General features: G+C 33.1%; 2 protein-coding genes across 2 annotated transcripts; both read left to right on the top strand.

Annotated features, from left to right (window-relative positions):
- Positions 1 to 1,341: 1,341 nt before the first annotated feature.
- Positions 1,342 to 5,580, top strand: LOC107464885 (glycerol-3-phosphate dehydrogenase [NAD(+)]). The gene is made up of 11 exons (XM_016083846.3): positions 1,342 to 1,709; positions 2,185 to 2,261; positions 2,351 to 2,423; positions 3,137 to 3,354; positions 3,471 to 3,578; positions 3,794 to 3,857; positions 3,939 to 3,976; positions 4,069 to 4,189; positions 4,266 to 4,320; positions 4,419 to 4,467; positions 5,009 to 5,580. Exons 1-11 carry the CDS (start codon positions 1,517 to 1,519, stop codon positions 5,162 to 5,164), a joined length of 1,152 nt encoding a protein of 383 aa, XP_015939332.1. The 5' UTR covers positions 1,342 to 1,516; the 3' UTR covers positions 5,165 to 5,580.
- A 5,800-nt stretch (positions 5,581 to 11,380) lies between these two features.
- On the top strand, positions 11,381 to 18,149 carry LOC107464817 (uncharacterized). Its single transcript, XM_016083783.3, has 4 exons — positions 11,381 to 11,550; positions 11,603 to 11,894; positions 12,003 to 12,125; positions 17,151 to 18,149. Exons 1-4 carry the CDS (start codon positions 11,381 to 11,383, stop codon positions 17,778 to 17,780), a joined length of 1,215 nt encoding a protein of 404 aa, XP_015939269.2. The 3' UTR covers positions 17,781 to 18,149.

Below are 18,149 nucleotides of genomic sequence, written 5' to 3'. Positions count from 1 at the left end.
CATATATATCAATCAGATACACCCATAGATATGAATCAGATACACCCAACAATTTATGCCATATACACCTAACAAGTTACTCCATATACACCCACTAAATTATGCAATATACACCCAAGAATAACCAATATTACAAGGACAAGAAATATCAGAATAGTTGCAACAGTTGATTATATTACACTATATCAGTTCAGAAATTTACATCCAACAAATTATGCCATATACACCCAACAAATTACGCAATATACTCCTAAAAATCAGTTACGAGAAGAACTAGAACAAGAAGATCAATAAAGCGTAGAATAACTAAGAAGAACAGTAAAACCTAGAACCAAGAAGAACATTAAAACGTAGAACAAGAACAATATTAAAAATAGTAAAATGAGAGATAGAATAAGAATAACAGTAAAACCTAGAAGAACAATAAAACCTAGTTCTTCGATTTCGAAATGTGAAAAATCTATAAGATGAGTAAAATAGTATCGTACTTTGAGTAATATTTCTTCGTTTTCTCTTGAAATTGTTGATCGAAAGTTCTATCTTTTGTTGATGGTTTCTGCTAATCTCTGCGACGAGTTTTATTTTTTCGGTTTGGAATGTTACTCGAAGTTTGAAGGTTTGTGTTTTGTTCGAAGGAGAAGTGGAAGAGTGCGCCATAACGAGCGTCTTTTGCGAAGCGTAACGGTTGAGTTACGCGCGTGGCACTGACGCTCCATTCAAAGGAGTGAGTGCGCGTGTCTTTATCTTGGGCTGGGCCAACTTGTAACACTTGTAGGCCTTTTTTGCTTGTATGTGTAGCAGTCTCCATTTGAATTTCTATTCTTATTTATTGTAAATTTTTTATATTTTATTTAAATTCAAATGGAGAGTATTTTTTTATTGATATTTATATTTTAAAATTAATAAAAAAATTAACTTAAAAAAAGTAAATATCAATAATTTATATTAGTAGTGAATCAAATAAACTAGATTTAATTTTTATATATATATATTACAAATATAATAAATCGTAATTCAATTTACTATTGATAGGATATATACAGTAAATCAAATCTAATTGATTTAATTTATATTTAAAAAACATAAACTAAATTTAATTAATTCGATTTACACACAAATATTTTAAAACATATATATAATCTATTTTATTTTAAAATATTAGTATAATATTGATCTTCATTTCGTCTGTTTGTGTGATTTACCCAAATTATCATGGTTGTGGAGATAAATTCAAAGTGAAACAATAGGATTTCATGGATTACTTAAAAATGGTGGTCCCTACATAACCGAGCACACGACGCAACTATGGTGTCTTGTGCTGCAAAAGACACATACTCATAGAGGACATCGCCAGATTCAACTTAGTTTGTCACGCGCCTGGCTGGTATGCCATCTCCGCCCCCTTTAACCCTTCTCTTTTTCTTCTTATACTTCACTCTCTTCTCTCTTCAATCCACTCTCTGTGTGTCGCTCGTTTCTTTTTCTCTTCTTCTTTCTGTCTTTGTTGCTCTTCTTCATGGCTCCAGCAGCTTTGGAGGCTCAATCTCAACAAAAGGAAGAGACTGTGGCTCATAACAGCGTCTTGAGCAGTAGCAGTGTCAATGACACTACACACAGATCGAAGGTTTCTGTTATTGGTAGTGGCAACTGGGGCAGTGTTGCTTCTAAGCTCATTGCCTCCAACACCTTCAGGCTGAACTCATTCCATGGTCATTTTTCTATCCTTTCTTCTGTTTTATTCCCATTTGTTTTTGAGTGTTTTTAAAAAATGCTATATTTGTCCAAAAAATCAGTCATCAAATCATGTAATATTGTATAAATATATACATTATTTAATTTATTTTCAATATATATTTTATATTTTAATATATACTTTAGTTTTGGACATGCAAGCATCTATCTAGAAAAAAGTTGACTAGGTTCGTTGTTCATCAATTGTTCTTGTGCAAGTGAGTTTTATAAATGATAGGTACAATGATGTTGGATTGATGAAAAAATTGTGGCCAAAGAAGGCTAGGAATGTATAATACAAAGACAATCTATAAGTAGTGATTTTTCTTTTTCCTTTTTTTTAAAAAAAAAATATTTGCTGAAACTTAAGTCATCATATATATATTGGTAACAAACTGAATTTCCTTTAGAATAATGAGTTTACTCATTTGATGGATCATCTGATAAACTCAGATGAAGTAAGGATGTGGGTGTATGAGGAGACATTACAAAGTGGTGAGAAACTCACTGATGCCATCAACCGAACCAATGTAAGGACTAGATAGCCATGCTTTATTGCTTTCCATTTTCATTGCTATTATGTGTCCAAATATTTTTCAATATATTTTTCATTTGGCAGGAAAATGTCAAATATCTCCCTGGAATCAAGCTTGGCAATAATGTTGTTGCAGATCCAGATCTTGAAAATACTGGTACCAATTGTTTCTTTTCTTTTAGTATCAATTTCAGTAATTTATATCAAATTTAGAACATATAAAATAAGAATCTTAGTCCAGAAGAATCTACTCTTTCTTTGCGAGTAGAAAACTAAATACTAGATTCTATAAGCAATTACCCATTTAAAATTGTCAGTGAAGTACTAAAATTACCCACAAAAGATCATGTTATAGACAATTATTAGCCAGTCACTTTGCTATTCTGGGCAAATTTTTTGTTCACTGGCTGCTAAGCACAGGACACAGTGACAACGACACAAAGATAAATGTTTGACAAGTGAGACATAGACACGAATATTGTCCCGAGACACTGAATTAGTGTATTATGTGTCTTTCTTGTCAAGAAGAACACAGAGACACTAGTAAGAAAAATAACTTACTTTTTTCTTTTAATCTTTTCATTATTCCTATCAATTTTTCATAATTATATTTTTTACCATTTTATTTTTCTTCCGAGATTTTGTGTGATGAAGAGAATGAAAGTAAATTACACTTTTCATAATTTGTTCTATATTATATTTAGTTTATCACTAAATAAAATACAAAAACACTAATTTTTGTGTCTTTGTCTTTTGTGTTTTGTTCTATTTTCAAAACAAATCACAGCCTGATGGATAAGGACATAATGTTTTGTTAGTAATTTCAATACTACACTCTAATCTTGTGCACTGAGTGGGTAAATCATGCAGTGAGGGATGCGAACATGTTAGTCTTCGTGACTCCACATCAATTTATGGAAGGAATATGCAAAAGGCTTGTTGGGAAAATAAGAGCAGATGCTGAGGCTATTTCTCTTGTCAAAGGAATGGAGGTGAAGATGGAAGGCCCATGTATGATCTCCAGTCTCATATCTCAGATACTCGGAATCAGTTGTTCTGTTTTAATGGGGGCCAACATAGCAAATGAGGTAGTTAGAAATTTTCTGATTTTTAATTTTTATTATTTTTACAGTAACAAAAGATTCTTCATGGCATCTTTCACTGCCTTAATTAAAACTGTCTCGAAATTATTACTGTTGTACAGATAGCTGTAGAGAAGTTTAGTGAAGCAACTGTTGGATACCGGCAGAACAGAGACGTTGCCGAGAGATGGGTTCAGTTGTTTTATACTCCATATTTCATTGTCACAGCTGTAAGTACAGCATTATCTCATAATTGATGATGAACAATTTGGTGAAAATTTTATCACAAGTAATTCTAGATGAAATTGAGGAATTTGCCTAGTGTAATAAATAATACAAAGATATATTGTCATGACAATTTTATATGATCCTTAGTACTTTATTGTAGCTCGCAAAACATTCAGATATTCGGTGTTTATGATTTTTTTATGTATATAAAAATTAGGTCCAGGATGTTGAAGGAGTTGAACTGTGTGGAACACTGAAAAATGTTGTGGCCTTAGCAGCAGGTTTGTTTGTACAGCACCTGAAGTTTTATCCCTTCCTTTCTCATGAAGTGATTGATTTAAGAATTATACGCATATGAACAGGTTTTGTTGATGGCCTGGAGATGGGAAACAATACGAAAGTAGGTTTACAGGATTTTATGTTGAGGCTTCTTTTACATATAAAGAATATTCATCCTGTGTTTTTATTTTTGGTTATCTACATTGTGTCTAGGCTGCAATCATGCGACTTGGTCTTAGAGAGATGAAGGCATTTTCGAAGTTGTTGTTTCCATCTGTTAAGGACAGCACATTTTTCGAGAGCTGTGGTGTGGCGGACCTTATCACAACTTGCTGTAAGGAAGTTAATTAACTTCAATTAGTCTAGCTTTCATTTGCTTGCTTTTATTAAAACCATGTTGGTTATGGCAGTGGGTGGTCGAAACAGGAAAGTTGCTGAGGCTTATGCAAAGAATGGGGGAAGGAGGTTAGTTTCCTATTTCTTTTTCTTGGTCCTTGATTCTATTAAAAGAAACGGAAAATGGATTGATCTAGTGTTTCTTGTTTCCGTTCTATTCTCTGCAGGTCTTTCGATGAGCTCGAAGCAGAGATGCTGCAAGGCCAGAAATTGCAGGTACAAACATGAAATGCACTTTAGCCTATAGTATAATCATAGACTAAGCATCTTTGGATGAATAATACATACAATGGCCAGTGCTAATTTATTGAATTCCAGAATCAAATATTGAAAATGTTAATATCAATATTTCTTAAGCTGATAGGAAAAGGAAATAGTTATATTTTAATACGTTCCCCTCACGCGGGAGCCTCTTTTAAGTCTGATGTCATGTCATGAAATTACTTCTCCGAAAAGAAAAAGCTTAAGCTCATAAAAGAAGCAAATGAATGGTTATATCTCTAATAATAGGAAAAGTTAGTCTCTTATCATTTTTGACTAACATTTGGCCAATTCTAAACACTAAGACTAAGACTAAATTCTAAACCCCTAAACTTTTAAACTTTAAATTATAATAGTACAAAAATAAAGTGTTGACTAATATTGATAAAAAGTCTTGATCCGCTAGCATTTCTCGTATAAAAACACTCCAAGAACTAGCAGAGGATTTTTGTGTTCTTTATATCTGTCCTTATTTATCTTACTTTCTTGTATTTAGGGTGTTTCAACTGCAAGAGAGGTTTATGAGGTTCTCAGCCACCGCGGATGGCTAGAATTGTTTCCTCTCTTCGCAACCGTTCATGAGATAAGCAGTGGCTTACTTCCACCATCAGCCATAGTTGAGTACAGTGAGAAGCAAGTCAGGTCCTTTTGATTCAAGGTGCTCCAACAGAGTGTTTGTTACATTGTCTAAGTAATATAGATTACCGTTACAGCAGGTTACAGTTACAGTCCCAAGAATATACAAACGCCATGCTTTCATCGTACATGAACCGTGGAAAGCATTGGAGAGTTCGTTGCTTCATCATCGTTCTCGCGCCAACAACGAGGTTGTCCATGGCTGGAGGTCAGGACATTTATGGAATATTGAAAGCCATGGAAGTTAACATCTAGAAAAAATTCTTTTTAAGCTATGTTCTTCCACTGCAAGTAATTCATTCACAAAAGAGACTAGATTAAAATAAAAAAGTAAATTGAAAATTTATCTGTTGACTGGGTTTTCCCAATTTTCGAGAGCTATTAGCTGATTTATTTGTTTAAAATCAAGATTGATGATTACTGCAAATCTTATATCTGTTGTTCTACATTACTTGTTGGAGCACTAACTCAAAAGAAAAGCTATTACACTATTATTGTTATACAAAATTACAAAAATGCTATTTGTATAGCAATTAAAATCAGTTATTATATATTCGTGTATAAATATATGCATTTTTATGTATTTTATATTTTAATATATATTTTATACTAATAGCTGATTTTAGTAGTTGATTTTAGGGACAAGTTATTTAATTAAATTATTTGGAATCCAAAGTTACCATAATGCAACTTTTTAGTATTGGAGACGTATTTGCAATATTTACATATTTATAGAAATTGCTACAGGATATAGTGATTTTAAAATTGAACGTATGTAGCGATTCATGTAGGATTGCGTGATGACAAGAAATCACTATAGCCTGTAGCGGTTTCTAAAGAAAATGGATTATGAAGAAAATGCGAGAGACTATAGCGGTTTCTGAGCTGAGATGGTGATTTCTAAAGAAAATGGATTACGAAGGAAATGCGAGAGACTATAGCGGCGGTTTCTGAGCTGAGATGGTGGTTTCTAAAGAAACTAGATTACGAAGGAAATGCGAGAGACTATAGCGGCGGTTTCTGAGTTGAGATGGTGGTTTCTACTGTCTCTCATGGTTTCTTCATAATTCGGTAGCGGTTTCTGGTCATCATGCAATCCTACGTAAATTACTACATCTGTAGCAGTTTGCGTTCAATTTTAAAACGACTATATCTATAGCAGTTTCTATAGATATATAAATATTGTAAATACGTCTCCAGTATTAAAAAATTGTACTCTGGTAATTTTAGATTTTAAATGATTTAATTAATTTGTTATTAAACTACTCTTCCACTTCAATTCACAATAACAATAAAAAAATTCTTGTGGTCCACAAATTCAATCCAACGGAATACATAAATTCAATTACAATTTTAGTCTTTGTTATTTTATTTTATCTTATCTTTAGTTGTCCTTATTTTATATTTATTTGTTTTTATCTTTTTTAAGTCAATGCTCTATGTATATTTAGTTTTACCTTCATAATTCAATTCAATTCAATCAATCAACAATCAATAAAAATTTCTTCATCTTTTCTTATTCTTATTCCTTCATAGTTTTATCACTTGTCTTAGTATACATTTAATATAGTTTATTATTATAACCTAATTAACATTAAGGATTTTGCTATCTTCCATTTATGCATGAGACGAGGTTAGCATCTTCCAGACTTCCACTATTCACTTGGATAGAAATATTTTGTCCATATTCATTGTATAAACAGATAAACTACATATTTTCTCTTAGTTTTCAATAAATGTTGCTGCCTAGTTGTTGATGATTATTGGAACTATCATTTGTTGGTTGGCATGATGCATGATTTTGACAAAATTTTTAAAGACGGCCACTATTTGATATGGCCTTTTTATATTTTCTTTCACATTACAAGAATTGGCCTAAGGGTCATGGCATCGATAATCAATCTTATAAATGGTTAGACTATTCGTTAAAAGTCCATTGTTCTCTCCTCCATTCATAAATTTCGACCACTTTTAATTTTGACTAAAAATCGTCACTAAAATGTAAAAATAAAAACATCTATAACAATTATACCAACGATTATATCATGAGTAATATTGATTAATAATATTTAAATATTATAGTTGTGATGTTTGTTATTAATAATTAATAATATTTAATTATTTAATTTTATCTAAGCCTCCCACAGAGATTTGGTAGCATATTTTTCGTCGACTTTTGTCATGTTTTCCTCAAATTGGTTCTAGTATACATGGAAAAATACAAAAGTCTTAAAGAAACAATGATACATAAATAATGTCTAATTTGAAAACCATGAAAACTAAATTTACATGGGTACCCTCAAAGCGTCGATTAACCCATTTGCTATGAGTCCTTTCTCATGTGAACCCGCTCAGAGCTCGCTTTTTCAGACATGACAACATAGTGATTGGCACGTATTTTATATTTAAAAATTATAGATGCAAGAATAATATCAGAAAAGAAGATATTTAACTATTGGTGATGTATTATGTAGCATTTTCTTTGACGTGCCATCATATGCTCTGGAGACCTTAGAGTGCAATGACTCTCTCATGCCCTTGGCCCTTGACCTTTGTCTCTCGGTAATCTTTTGGGCTGCGTGAAGAGTCATCACGAATTCAATCAGTTCAAGCTCTCTTGCATTGTTGTAGATATATGCAAAAGAATCAAGATTTTTAAGGTGAAGAAGTTCATAAAATAGTAAAGTAAGGAGTTTAATTATTTTTAAATTAAGATAGTAAAATATATATTGTATAAAAATTATAAAATTAATTCTGATTAATCTTTTACTTTACCAACTATTTTATTTTTAGAAGATTCAAATTAACAGAGGTTGAATCTTGGCCTCTTTTTACTTTGCTTGAGTAATCTTAAAACTGAATGGAATTTTTGGATTCTGTATTGGTTCTATAGAAAAGTATATTATTTTTGTTTTGTCTTTTGTCGAAATAAGAGCCAAAACAGAGATATGTGTAAGGCAAAAAGTTGTGAAGCCTATTTGAATAGAATAAGAGATTATTTTATTTTGTCTTCTAACGTAAAAAACTAAAAACAAAGAATAAAAAGAAAAGTGGCACAGCTATATATCTTAATTCAACTACTCAGTGCAATGTAGTATACATTTAGTCTCCATCACAATCATGACAGAATTTTACAATTTTTTAACAATATTACATTCACCAATTTTTCTAAAATTCTAACCAATCATATATGAGATAAATCCAGTTTCTAATCCAAACCATATTTGACTAGAAACTCATCCTAACTTTCAACAATAAAGTGCTCACCTAACATGCAAGGAAATCTCTTCAGGATCATGACAACAATACAGAAAAATTTACAAAGAATTTCTGAGATAAATATAGGCTTCTCTCAAAGTCTAACTCTCTTGCCTTTTTTCACTAAATGACTTTTTCTTACATACCTCACTGTAATGCCTTTTTATATTTTACCATTGAAAACAAAAAAAAGACTAAACTGAGAAAATAGAATATTCAATAAGAACCATGAAAGAGAAGAATAGTAATAGCTCTGTAAGTTATGGCCAAACGTTGTGCTCTCACTCCTTACTCTAATCATTGGCCGTTTACCTCTTTAATAGAGGAGTGAAACTTCCAAAGTTTGAAACTTTGTTTTAACACGTTAGACTTCTTTTCCCAAAAAATCAGTAGCAGCAGTAGCATTGCAGAAGAGAGATAGAGTAGAGGTAGTGACTGAATCATACATGCATTCATACCTTCTATCTTCTCTTTCATTCTTTTTCAAATTGCTTCTTGAACCTGAATCCCTCATTTTTTCTGACTTCAAGTTTGATTGTTGAACGTTGATTAAAAACAGAATTTTATCATTTTTAACTTCTTCAACTTTACACTTCTGTGCATGCAAGGAGAAAATTTCTTCACCAAGATTCAATAAAGCATAAATGTGAAAATACGTCTCTGATGATGCTTCGAAATTGATGTTTGTTTTTAGTCTTAACATCTTTGGCTTCCTTCTTTTTTGATTGAATTAGTAACCTACTTTTGATTTTTTTTTTGTCCTAACTCAGTTTTTTTTTCTCTTTTTTTTTTCTAAAAAATCACATGGTGATAGAAAAGAAAAAAGAGAGATAAGAGAGTTTTAGTTCAGTGCTGTGATATTTTGGTATAGGTGCAACTGGAATTCCATTCTTTGCAACCAATTTGAAAGAATGGACTTGAATCAATTGTTGGACCTTGTACTTATATTTGGAATAGACTTAAATTTTTTTTCCTTGTTTTAGTTAGATTGTTTGCTTTTATTTTTAATGAGCATTAATCACTCATTCTTTGAATTAAACATAATGATACGAGTGCTTTGTTTATACTGAATTAATGTTAAACTTTATTAGTTTGTTGGATCTGTTTTCTTGTTTTTTGAGTAGTGTGATTAAATTAATTTTTTACACATTAAATAAACTAATCATACACATAAATAAAATTTTAATCTAATACTAATATTTAACCATCATCTATAATATATTGTTAGTTCTTTAAACTCAATCAACTGAAAACATCTTGGGGAATTTGCAACATATATAGCAACAACAAAAAACACGATAATAACATTATAAAAAATTTAAATTATTAAATATTGAGAAATTACACATAAATATCATTTTTTTAAATAGCCCACCAAAAGTCTCATACATGACTCAAAGCCAGGCTAAATCTCAAGATGAACCGTCGATAGTAGTTTTTACTATCTGTGAGCAACGTAATCCTCTTCTTAGCTTTGCATGGAAAATACCAACTATTTCTTAAACACATTGTATATAACACTACAGGTTGTAACATGCAAATTAAATTGAAGAGGAACAAAATGAAACTTATCAGTATTAATCGTTAAAGGTCAACTCTTTTAGACAATTGGTGGTGGATACTATAGACTCTTTAGATGTTGTTGGGCCTACCTAATTACCTATGTAGTTGTCCAAGGTTGACATTGTGACTAAGATTAAGGCTAAGGCTGTGATGTAAAAGGATCGGCGGATCCATGTAGTCCATCTATGATTGTCTACCATGTACTGTGTGCAAGCAGGAGCCATGTGTTGGTATCATGGTGATTAGGAGCGTACAATAAAAAAATTAAAATGTAGTTAACCAATTAAAAAATTATAATCATATTTTAGTTAATTAATTTAATAAAATAATTTTAAAATTATATTTATATTTTTTAAAATTAATTAGCCAAAACTAAATTTTAAAAAAATAATTTTTAATCGGTTAACTAAAATTAAAACTAAATTTTAAAAAAATTCAATTTTAATTTTTTAGATTAAAAATTTAATTTAAAAAATAGTTTTTTTAGAAAAGCAATTTTTTATCCAAAAACCGATTTTATTTTTTCATAATCAAATTTTCTATTCAAAAAATAATTATTTTTTAAAAATTGATTTTTATTTTTATAACTAATTAAAAATTAATTTTTAAGTTTTATAATTGATTAATAACTAATTTTATCATATAAAACTAATTTAGTTAATTAATTAAGATTGGCATGGGAAGGAATTGCAACTGCAATCGATGGAAGAAAGAGAAAGTGCAACATAGGAGTAGTAGTAGTTGCTATTAGCTTCATATCTCATAATCTCATATTCAGTTTTTATGATTAAGAAGTCACAAATATAATCTCAAAATTTCAATAATTCACTATTAACGGTTTTTCATTACAAGAAAAAAGGCTCGTCGACACATTTTTTATCACGTTTTTAAAGTGTGTCCAAAAGTGATCAAGAGCTATATTTTTACGAAGGTGGCCACTGATTTGTGATTTGATTACGCTTTTTTTTGTCACACTTAAGAACCGTGGCCATAAAAAAATGGCACACTTTTTCGAAAGTGGCTACTTATTTAAAATTTGGCCACGCTTTTTTTGCTACGCTTAAAAAGCGTGGCTAATTTGTCTTTTAATAGTCACCTTTTTAAAGCGTGCACCATATAAAAACGTGTCAATAAAGTTTCCTCCCCCAAAATTTAATTTTCGTATTTATTTAGGCACCCTGTAAAAACGTACCAATAGAGCTTCCCCCAAAATTCCCTTTTTTTAACCTAGCAGAAGTGATAACCACGCTCATTCATACACTTCACTTTTATTCCCAAATTCACTTTAACCCTAGTTAGAAGCCATCGCACTACCCAGCTTGCCTTGATCTGACCCTCACACCCAGCCCTCTCTCCGTCGCACCCTAGTTGTTTCTCAACGGTCTCTCGCATCATCAACACTGCTCCGTCCATGTACCCAGGAATTGGCCCTGCTTCGTCCACGCACCCTCGTTGGATTCCGAACCCTCCATCGGTGCTGCTCCGTCCACGCACCCAGGAATCAGCGAGGAGAAGAGGAAGAGGAAAACCGGAGAAGCCCTCCACCGATTCCGCAATCGAAACTTCGGAGAAGAAGATGAAGTACCACGAGTCAATTGAAGAGGCCAAAGGCTCTGACTTGGCAATTGAAAAGAAGAGGGGAGCTTGATAAGGAATGGGAGGAGAGGAAGTACGGTGTGGTGGTAGATGAAGAAAAAGAAGCGTCTTTGTTGGAGAACGGAAAAGTTCGGAACAAGAGGAAGTTGCTGCATAACCCTGCTGATATAATGGTATCGAAGGAAGGGTTTGATGATGAGGAGAAGCTCTTGAGAACGATATTCGTTAGGAATTTGCCTCTCAAGGTGAAGAAGAAGACCCTGCTCAAAGAGTTCAAGAAGTTCAGTGAGGTTGAATCCGTGAGGATTCGTTCTGTTCCGATACAAGATGTAGGGCTTTTTTATTTTTTGGGTGCTCTTTCAAGATTTAAATGATTTTTTTTAATCCTTTTTCAATTTAGAATCTGAGTTAACGTTGTACTATTTTGTATTGAACAGACTCAAAAGCCTAAGAAGGGTGCTATCCTTGCGAAGAAAATCAATGATGCTGCTGATAGGTATTCGAGCTTAACTAAACTGAATAATTTACCAAGCTGCAACTTCAATTGCAATATTGTATTGGTACTCTCTAGTCCTTTCATTTAAAGTTGATATGTCAAAATGCAGTTAACTATTCCAATGCTTATGTGCTGCAAAAAGCAATATAGCATATAAAATCAATCATATAAGTGTAGTTATGGTAAGTTTTTTTTCTTTTTTAAATTATTCTCATGATAAAATTATTGATACATTATTCAACATAGCATAACTGAATTGTTTGCTTTTATAATGCTCTTGGATATGATCTAATTGTCCTTCTATTCAACTAGTGTAACTTAGGCTTCTCAGTCTAACCACAAGCTGGATCTAAATCTGAAATTTCCATTTGTGACAAAGTCGATGAAAGAAGAGGTATAGTCTACTCTTGCTTACCGTAAATGTTCCATATCTTTACTTACATACATGGAATACCGCCTCATTGAGCTTTTCCAAATCCTAAAGGAGCAAAGAGACAATTTTTGCATTCAAGTTGTTGCTTTTGCTACACGTGAGAATGCAGAGTCTTTGAACTGCAATATGCAGCCTCTTGGGCATTGAACAAGTAGGTACTTAAATGAGTTGACTCTTGTGGAATAATGTCTATAGCATATTGGTGTGCATCAAAATTATTCTCTTTCTATTGGTATATGCAATTTCTTCTTTCTTATTTTATATTTTGTCTTAATAATAAAAATACAAATATAAACGCCCACACAGACTATGATTTAAAATTATATATGAATTTTGCAAGGTTTTATTAGGAAAATTAGAAAAGAACAATAGGTTATTGAATAAACTTATAGCCACGCTTAAAAAAGGGAGGCCATATTGTATAGTTGAGTCAACGACCACGCTTAAAAAACGTGGCAATAACCGAAAAAAGCCCCTATTGGCACGCTTATTAAGCGTAACAATAACTTTTTCTATCGACACGCTTCAAAAGCGTAGCCATATCTTCACATATCGGCACCTTTTTGAAGGGTAGACAAAGCCAAACTAATGGGCACGCTTTAAAAGCGTGGCAATATATCCACTTTTGGCACGCTTTTAAAGTGTAGTTATAGGTTAACACCTATGTCCACGCTCTTAAGCGTGGCAAGAGATATAAGCGTGGCGAAAAAGAAACCGTGCCAATAGATCCACAAAAGCGTGGTGATAGAGCAACCGGCACGCTGGCGGATGTGACCCTTTCAAAAGCATACCGATAGCTCAAAAAGCGTGGCGCTTTTTAGCACTTTTCGGCACGCTTTAAAAGTGTGGCAGAAAACTTATTTTCTTGTAGTGTTCTCAGATTCTAAAGTGTCAGAATAACTATTCAAGTAATTTATTGCAAACTAGATGTATATAAGAACCCAAAAAAATATATTAATGCTAAAATACCTCATAACGTAAATCTGAGTTAAGCACCCCTTCAAGAATAAAGTAAGTTTGAATCCTAACACCAGGTCTGGAACAGTTTCCCCCAAAACGTGAGGGTAATTTTGTTTAGTCTTCATGCTGATTAAATTCGATTCTTCGTGATTTGGGAGATCGTGAATCTCGCGTAGAAAAACAAAACGTTATTTTATGTTTTAAAGACTTTTCAACTTCTTGGTGAGCCATTTTTGATGTTTTAATTTTATTAACTTTGGATATCTGTTTTGTTGATCTCGGGGCTGACCAGTCTCCCAAATAACCATTTTGTCGAGTTCCGTTTAACTTTTTGGATTTACTCGCAAAAACAAAGTATAACTTTACTCAGATGGAGAATGCTTACAAGGTGAGGACCATGTTAAAACCTCTAGTTGCTTTCGTTGTGATATGCTTCCGGAAGTCCTCATTCATCAGGTCGTTAGTTAAGCACAGGCTAGCCACCGAGTCAGTCAATCCGTCTATGATTAGGTATTCGTCGTTGAATCTATCGATATTTTCTAATAGACTCATCTAGGTGTTGAGTAATGCCTAGGAGGCGGATCGGGTGCTTTGCTTTGGCTATACATGTGGTGAATTGTGCTAGGAATTTTTGGGAAATGTCGCTGAAGCATGAGATCAAGCCATTCAGGAGCGTGTTGAACCACTTGATAGCTAGGGTAATTAGGGTTATCAGAAAGGCCGTCATCGAACAGCATTCACCACTCCTTCTAGGTTCATCCTATCCTCAAAGGCCGTTATGTGTTCTTGGAGATCTTTGGTGCCGTCGTATTTCATGTCGGTTGCCTTATCGAACCCTTTTGGTAACCTTATTTTCAGGACTTTCCTGGTAAATAGGGTTGCTCTCATTACCATGCATTCATGTCGCCTTTGCTTGGAATCTCTTTGGTGTCTTTTTTCATGATCCTCTCGATCGGAATCTCGGGATCGACTATGATACCTACGCCTTTGGTGACATCAATCCGAGGTTCTTGTCCTGTGTTCCTTTCTGGAGGCAGTTCGAGAGATCGATTCACTCGTGTCCTCTGGTTGGTAGCATTCATTTGTGGAGATCTTACCTTTTAAGATTTAAACTCGATGGCAAAGTTCCTAGATTATGTGCCATGCGATTTGTATCTTCTCCTAGGCTGTCAAATGACCTGCTTCTGTTAGACTCGTGATCTTCTTTTTGAGACCGATGTCTCGATTGAGTACACATCGCATGGATATGGACCACACTGGCCACCATTTCGGTCTTGGGGGATCACTGTGGTTCTGAGGCTCAGGCTGATCAGGCTATCAATGAGGGTTAGGTTTTGGGTTTTGGTTGGGTTGATTTTCATGGACGTCTGACATGCTATTGGGATCTTGATAGTCTCAACAGACAGCGCCAATATTCAATCGGTACCTGAAGACCTGAAAGTTCAAAGAGTTCTTGTTAAGGTGAAGAGGGATTGTGCATCCGTCGGTCTGGCAGGAATGTTCAAGGTAAAATCCTCAGAGTGGGGGTGGTATATGCAAAGACATTTCGACGCCCCAAGTCAGAGAGGTAGGGATTAAGTGTTAGGATAGATTGATCATACCTGGGGGAGTGATAGGACTCAATTTTATATAGGCTTTACCGGGTTATCTTATCTTTGTGGGAAGGGGTCCCAATTCATATAATTTTGGAAGGTGGTTAGGAGGTCAAGATGGTCCGAGACCATTAGGATGGCGGGGATGCTTTTGGGCTGGTTGTGTGGTCCCGTTAAGAATCCGGACGCCAAGTCCAAAACATATTCATACACAACTATTATCTTAGTAATATGACTTATTAGTGATCAAGCGTAACTTGAGAGGTTTTAGACAAGAATATTTAAGATTCTCAAATTACTTTGATTGATCTTGGTTATTTTGATATCTGAAAAAGTGTCGAGAATATCTAAGTTTGTTAGGTCACTTTATTTAAACTAAGTCATGCTTAACCTAACAAGTGGCACAGATAAATCATGTTTTGATACGTGGAACCACCGTCTCTATCAACATGGAGCATGCCATTGTCTGACACGTCATTACTCTCACACATGTCGTTAAATCATATTGTTACACGTCGCAGAAAATTTTTTTTAATAAAGAGTGAAATTGGAAGAAAAGTAAATATTACAACTAATTTTTTTAAGAGAGTGTGTATGACCGCTTTTTAATTTCAATATGGAGGTAAAGTTTGGGTTGGACGGGTTATGGAGAAGGGGGTGCTTGACCTGTGTGTGATGTCAGCAAACCACAAATCGGACCATGCGTTTTCTATCTACCTTCTTAGACGGTTTGAGTTGTAGTTGAGAAAACGGACTGTGCGTGTTGTGACTCCCCAGCCACGTGTCGCGCGCAGATGACTCCCCCCAACGGTGCCCTTTTACCCAACATTACCCCATGTTGAACCCATACCCACCATCCGTTTTCACTTTCATCTTTTCTTCAAAGAACAGCCACTACTTCTTCTTCTTCTTCCTTTCTCCACTGGTTCTTGGTTTGCATGGTGGAAGTAAGCTTAAAATGCCAAAGAAAAAAAAATTTAGAGATGTTGATCGTCCTGAACTTCATATCATACATTATCTCAGTCATCCAAAATATGTAAGGTTTTTTTTAATTTTTTTAATATTTTATAATTAAAATCATTATTGTTAGGAAGTTAATTATTATTGTTGTTGTTAGAACTTGAGTAAGAATGTTTATTATTGGTTTTTACGTGATTATAGTATTTTTTGGATTTTTTTTAATATTTTATAATTATAATTGTTATCGTTAGGAAGTTAATTATTATTATTGTTGTTAGAATTGAATTTAGGAATGTAAATGATTATTATTATTTTTACGTGATTATGTTATTTTTTTGGAAATTTTTTTAGTTTTTTATAATTATAATTATTATTGTTGGAAAATTAATTATTATTATTATTGTTGTTAGAAATTGAATTTAGAAATGTAAATGATTATTATTATTTTTACCTGATTATGTTATTTTTTTATTGGAATTTTCTTTTAGTTTTTTATAATTATAATTATTATTGTTAGGAAGTTAATTATTATTATTGTTGTTAGAAATTAAATTTAGGAATATAAACAGAATAATTATTATTTTTTAAAAAATTAGGAATGTATGTAAAAGTAATAGTTAGAATATTTCTTTAAATGTAGTTAGAATATTTTTTGTAATAATTTTTAAAGTTATAATTAGTTAAATAAATTTTATAATTAATTTTAGAGATTATGGTTTTAGATATTATAACATTTTTTTGTGTTACCGTGAATAAATAAACAACTAATCTAGAATTGTTAAGTAAATAGGAGCATTATTAGTTTAATAAGAATTGGAATTATGTATTAGTTGTTATTGTTAATAGTTAGTTATGAATAATTTTTAGGATTATTAAGTTAATTTAGAAGTTAAAATTATTTATTTTAATTGGATTTAGTAAGATAATTTATGATAGTCATGTGGTTTCAATTAATATGTTGTTGAGTTAGTTGTGCAGATTTTTTACTAATGGGAGTTAATAAATTGGCGGGTTAGTACATGGTAATTACTAAATGTTGTAATTAGAAAAAAGTTTAGCACGAGTTTGATATTTTAGTTGCTCTAGTAGTAAATTAGTAAATATTAATGAGTTGACTAATAATAATTTGTTTATGTTTTTGTAGAGTTTAATGATGTTGACATGTGATCACCCAGTCCCTCTGAATCGGTACAATGAAAGGGTGGAGGAGCACTTACAATTAACTGATTTTTATCATGCATCTCAGATTGAGGTAGTCCAATGTCAGAAAGCACTGGTGAATGCTCTAATCGAAAGGTGGCATCCAGACATACATACCTTTCGCCTTCCAATTGGTGAATGTGCTGTGACGCTTGAAGATGTGGCAATAATTTTTGGTCTTCCGACGGACGGTCTTCTAGTCACAAAGATGACAATGAGTAGTTTTGAAGCCTTGGAGGCGGAGTATTTACACCAATTTGGAGTTGCACCCAGTAAGTCGGCATGTAGAGGAAGCTGCATAAAACTGACCTGGCTGCGGGATCTGAAAGAAAACTTACAGTTGACTGATGAAAACAGTATACAGAGGTACGTGAAGTGCCACATTATGTTTTTGATCGGATCGATCTTGTTTGGGGACAAGTCTGGCACAGGTGTGCATTGGAAGTATCTACCACTGCTTCATGATTTTGGGAGTATTGGACAGTACAGTTTGGGATCGGCATGCCTAACACATCTATACAGGGCGTTATATAGGGCATCTCGTATGATTGTAAGGAGATCGATGGTCCGCTAACGCTTCTTCTTGGTTGGGCTTGGATCCGCCTACCATATCTAGCGCCACTTCCTAGGGAACCCCGCAGTTTTTTGCTTGCAAACATGTAATATTATCTTACAATCACCCCGTATCTTATTATTTAGAATCCAATTGTGTTAATGAAATAAGTCATATTAGGTGGCGTAATTGGAAGCGTGGAGATCGTCGTTATAGATAACTTACGCTTGCTCACTTTAGGAAGGCCTTCGATGATCTTCAGGAAGGCCAGGTGTGTTTTCATTAAAGAAGAATTTGTTTCGGGTTTAGTGTTAGTGTTAATCTTATTGTTATTGTTGTTGTTCTTGTCATTGTGATTGTGAAGTAGATTGTAATCATGAGTTTACTTTA

The sequence above is a fragment of the Arachis duranensis genome, chromosome 9, assembly GCF_000817695.3.
Source record: "Arachis duranensis cultivar V14167 chromosome 9, aradu.V14167.gnm2.J7QH, whole genome shotgun sequence".
Taxonomy (NCBI): Eukaryota; Viridiplantae; Streptophyta; class Magnoliopsida; order Fabales; family Fabaceae; genus Arachis; species Arachis duranensis.
Note: the sequence above shows the minus strand (reverse complement) of the source record. Positions and strands in the feature narration are given on the sequence as shown.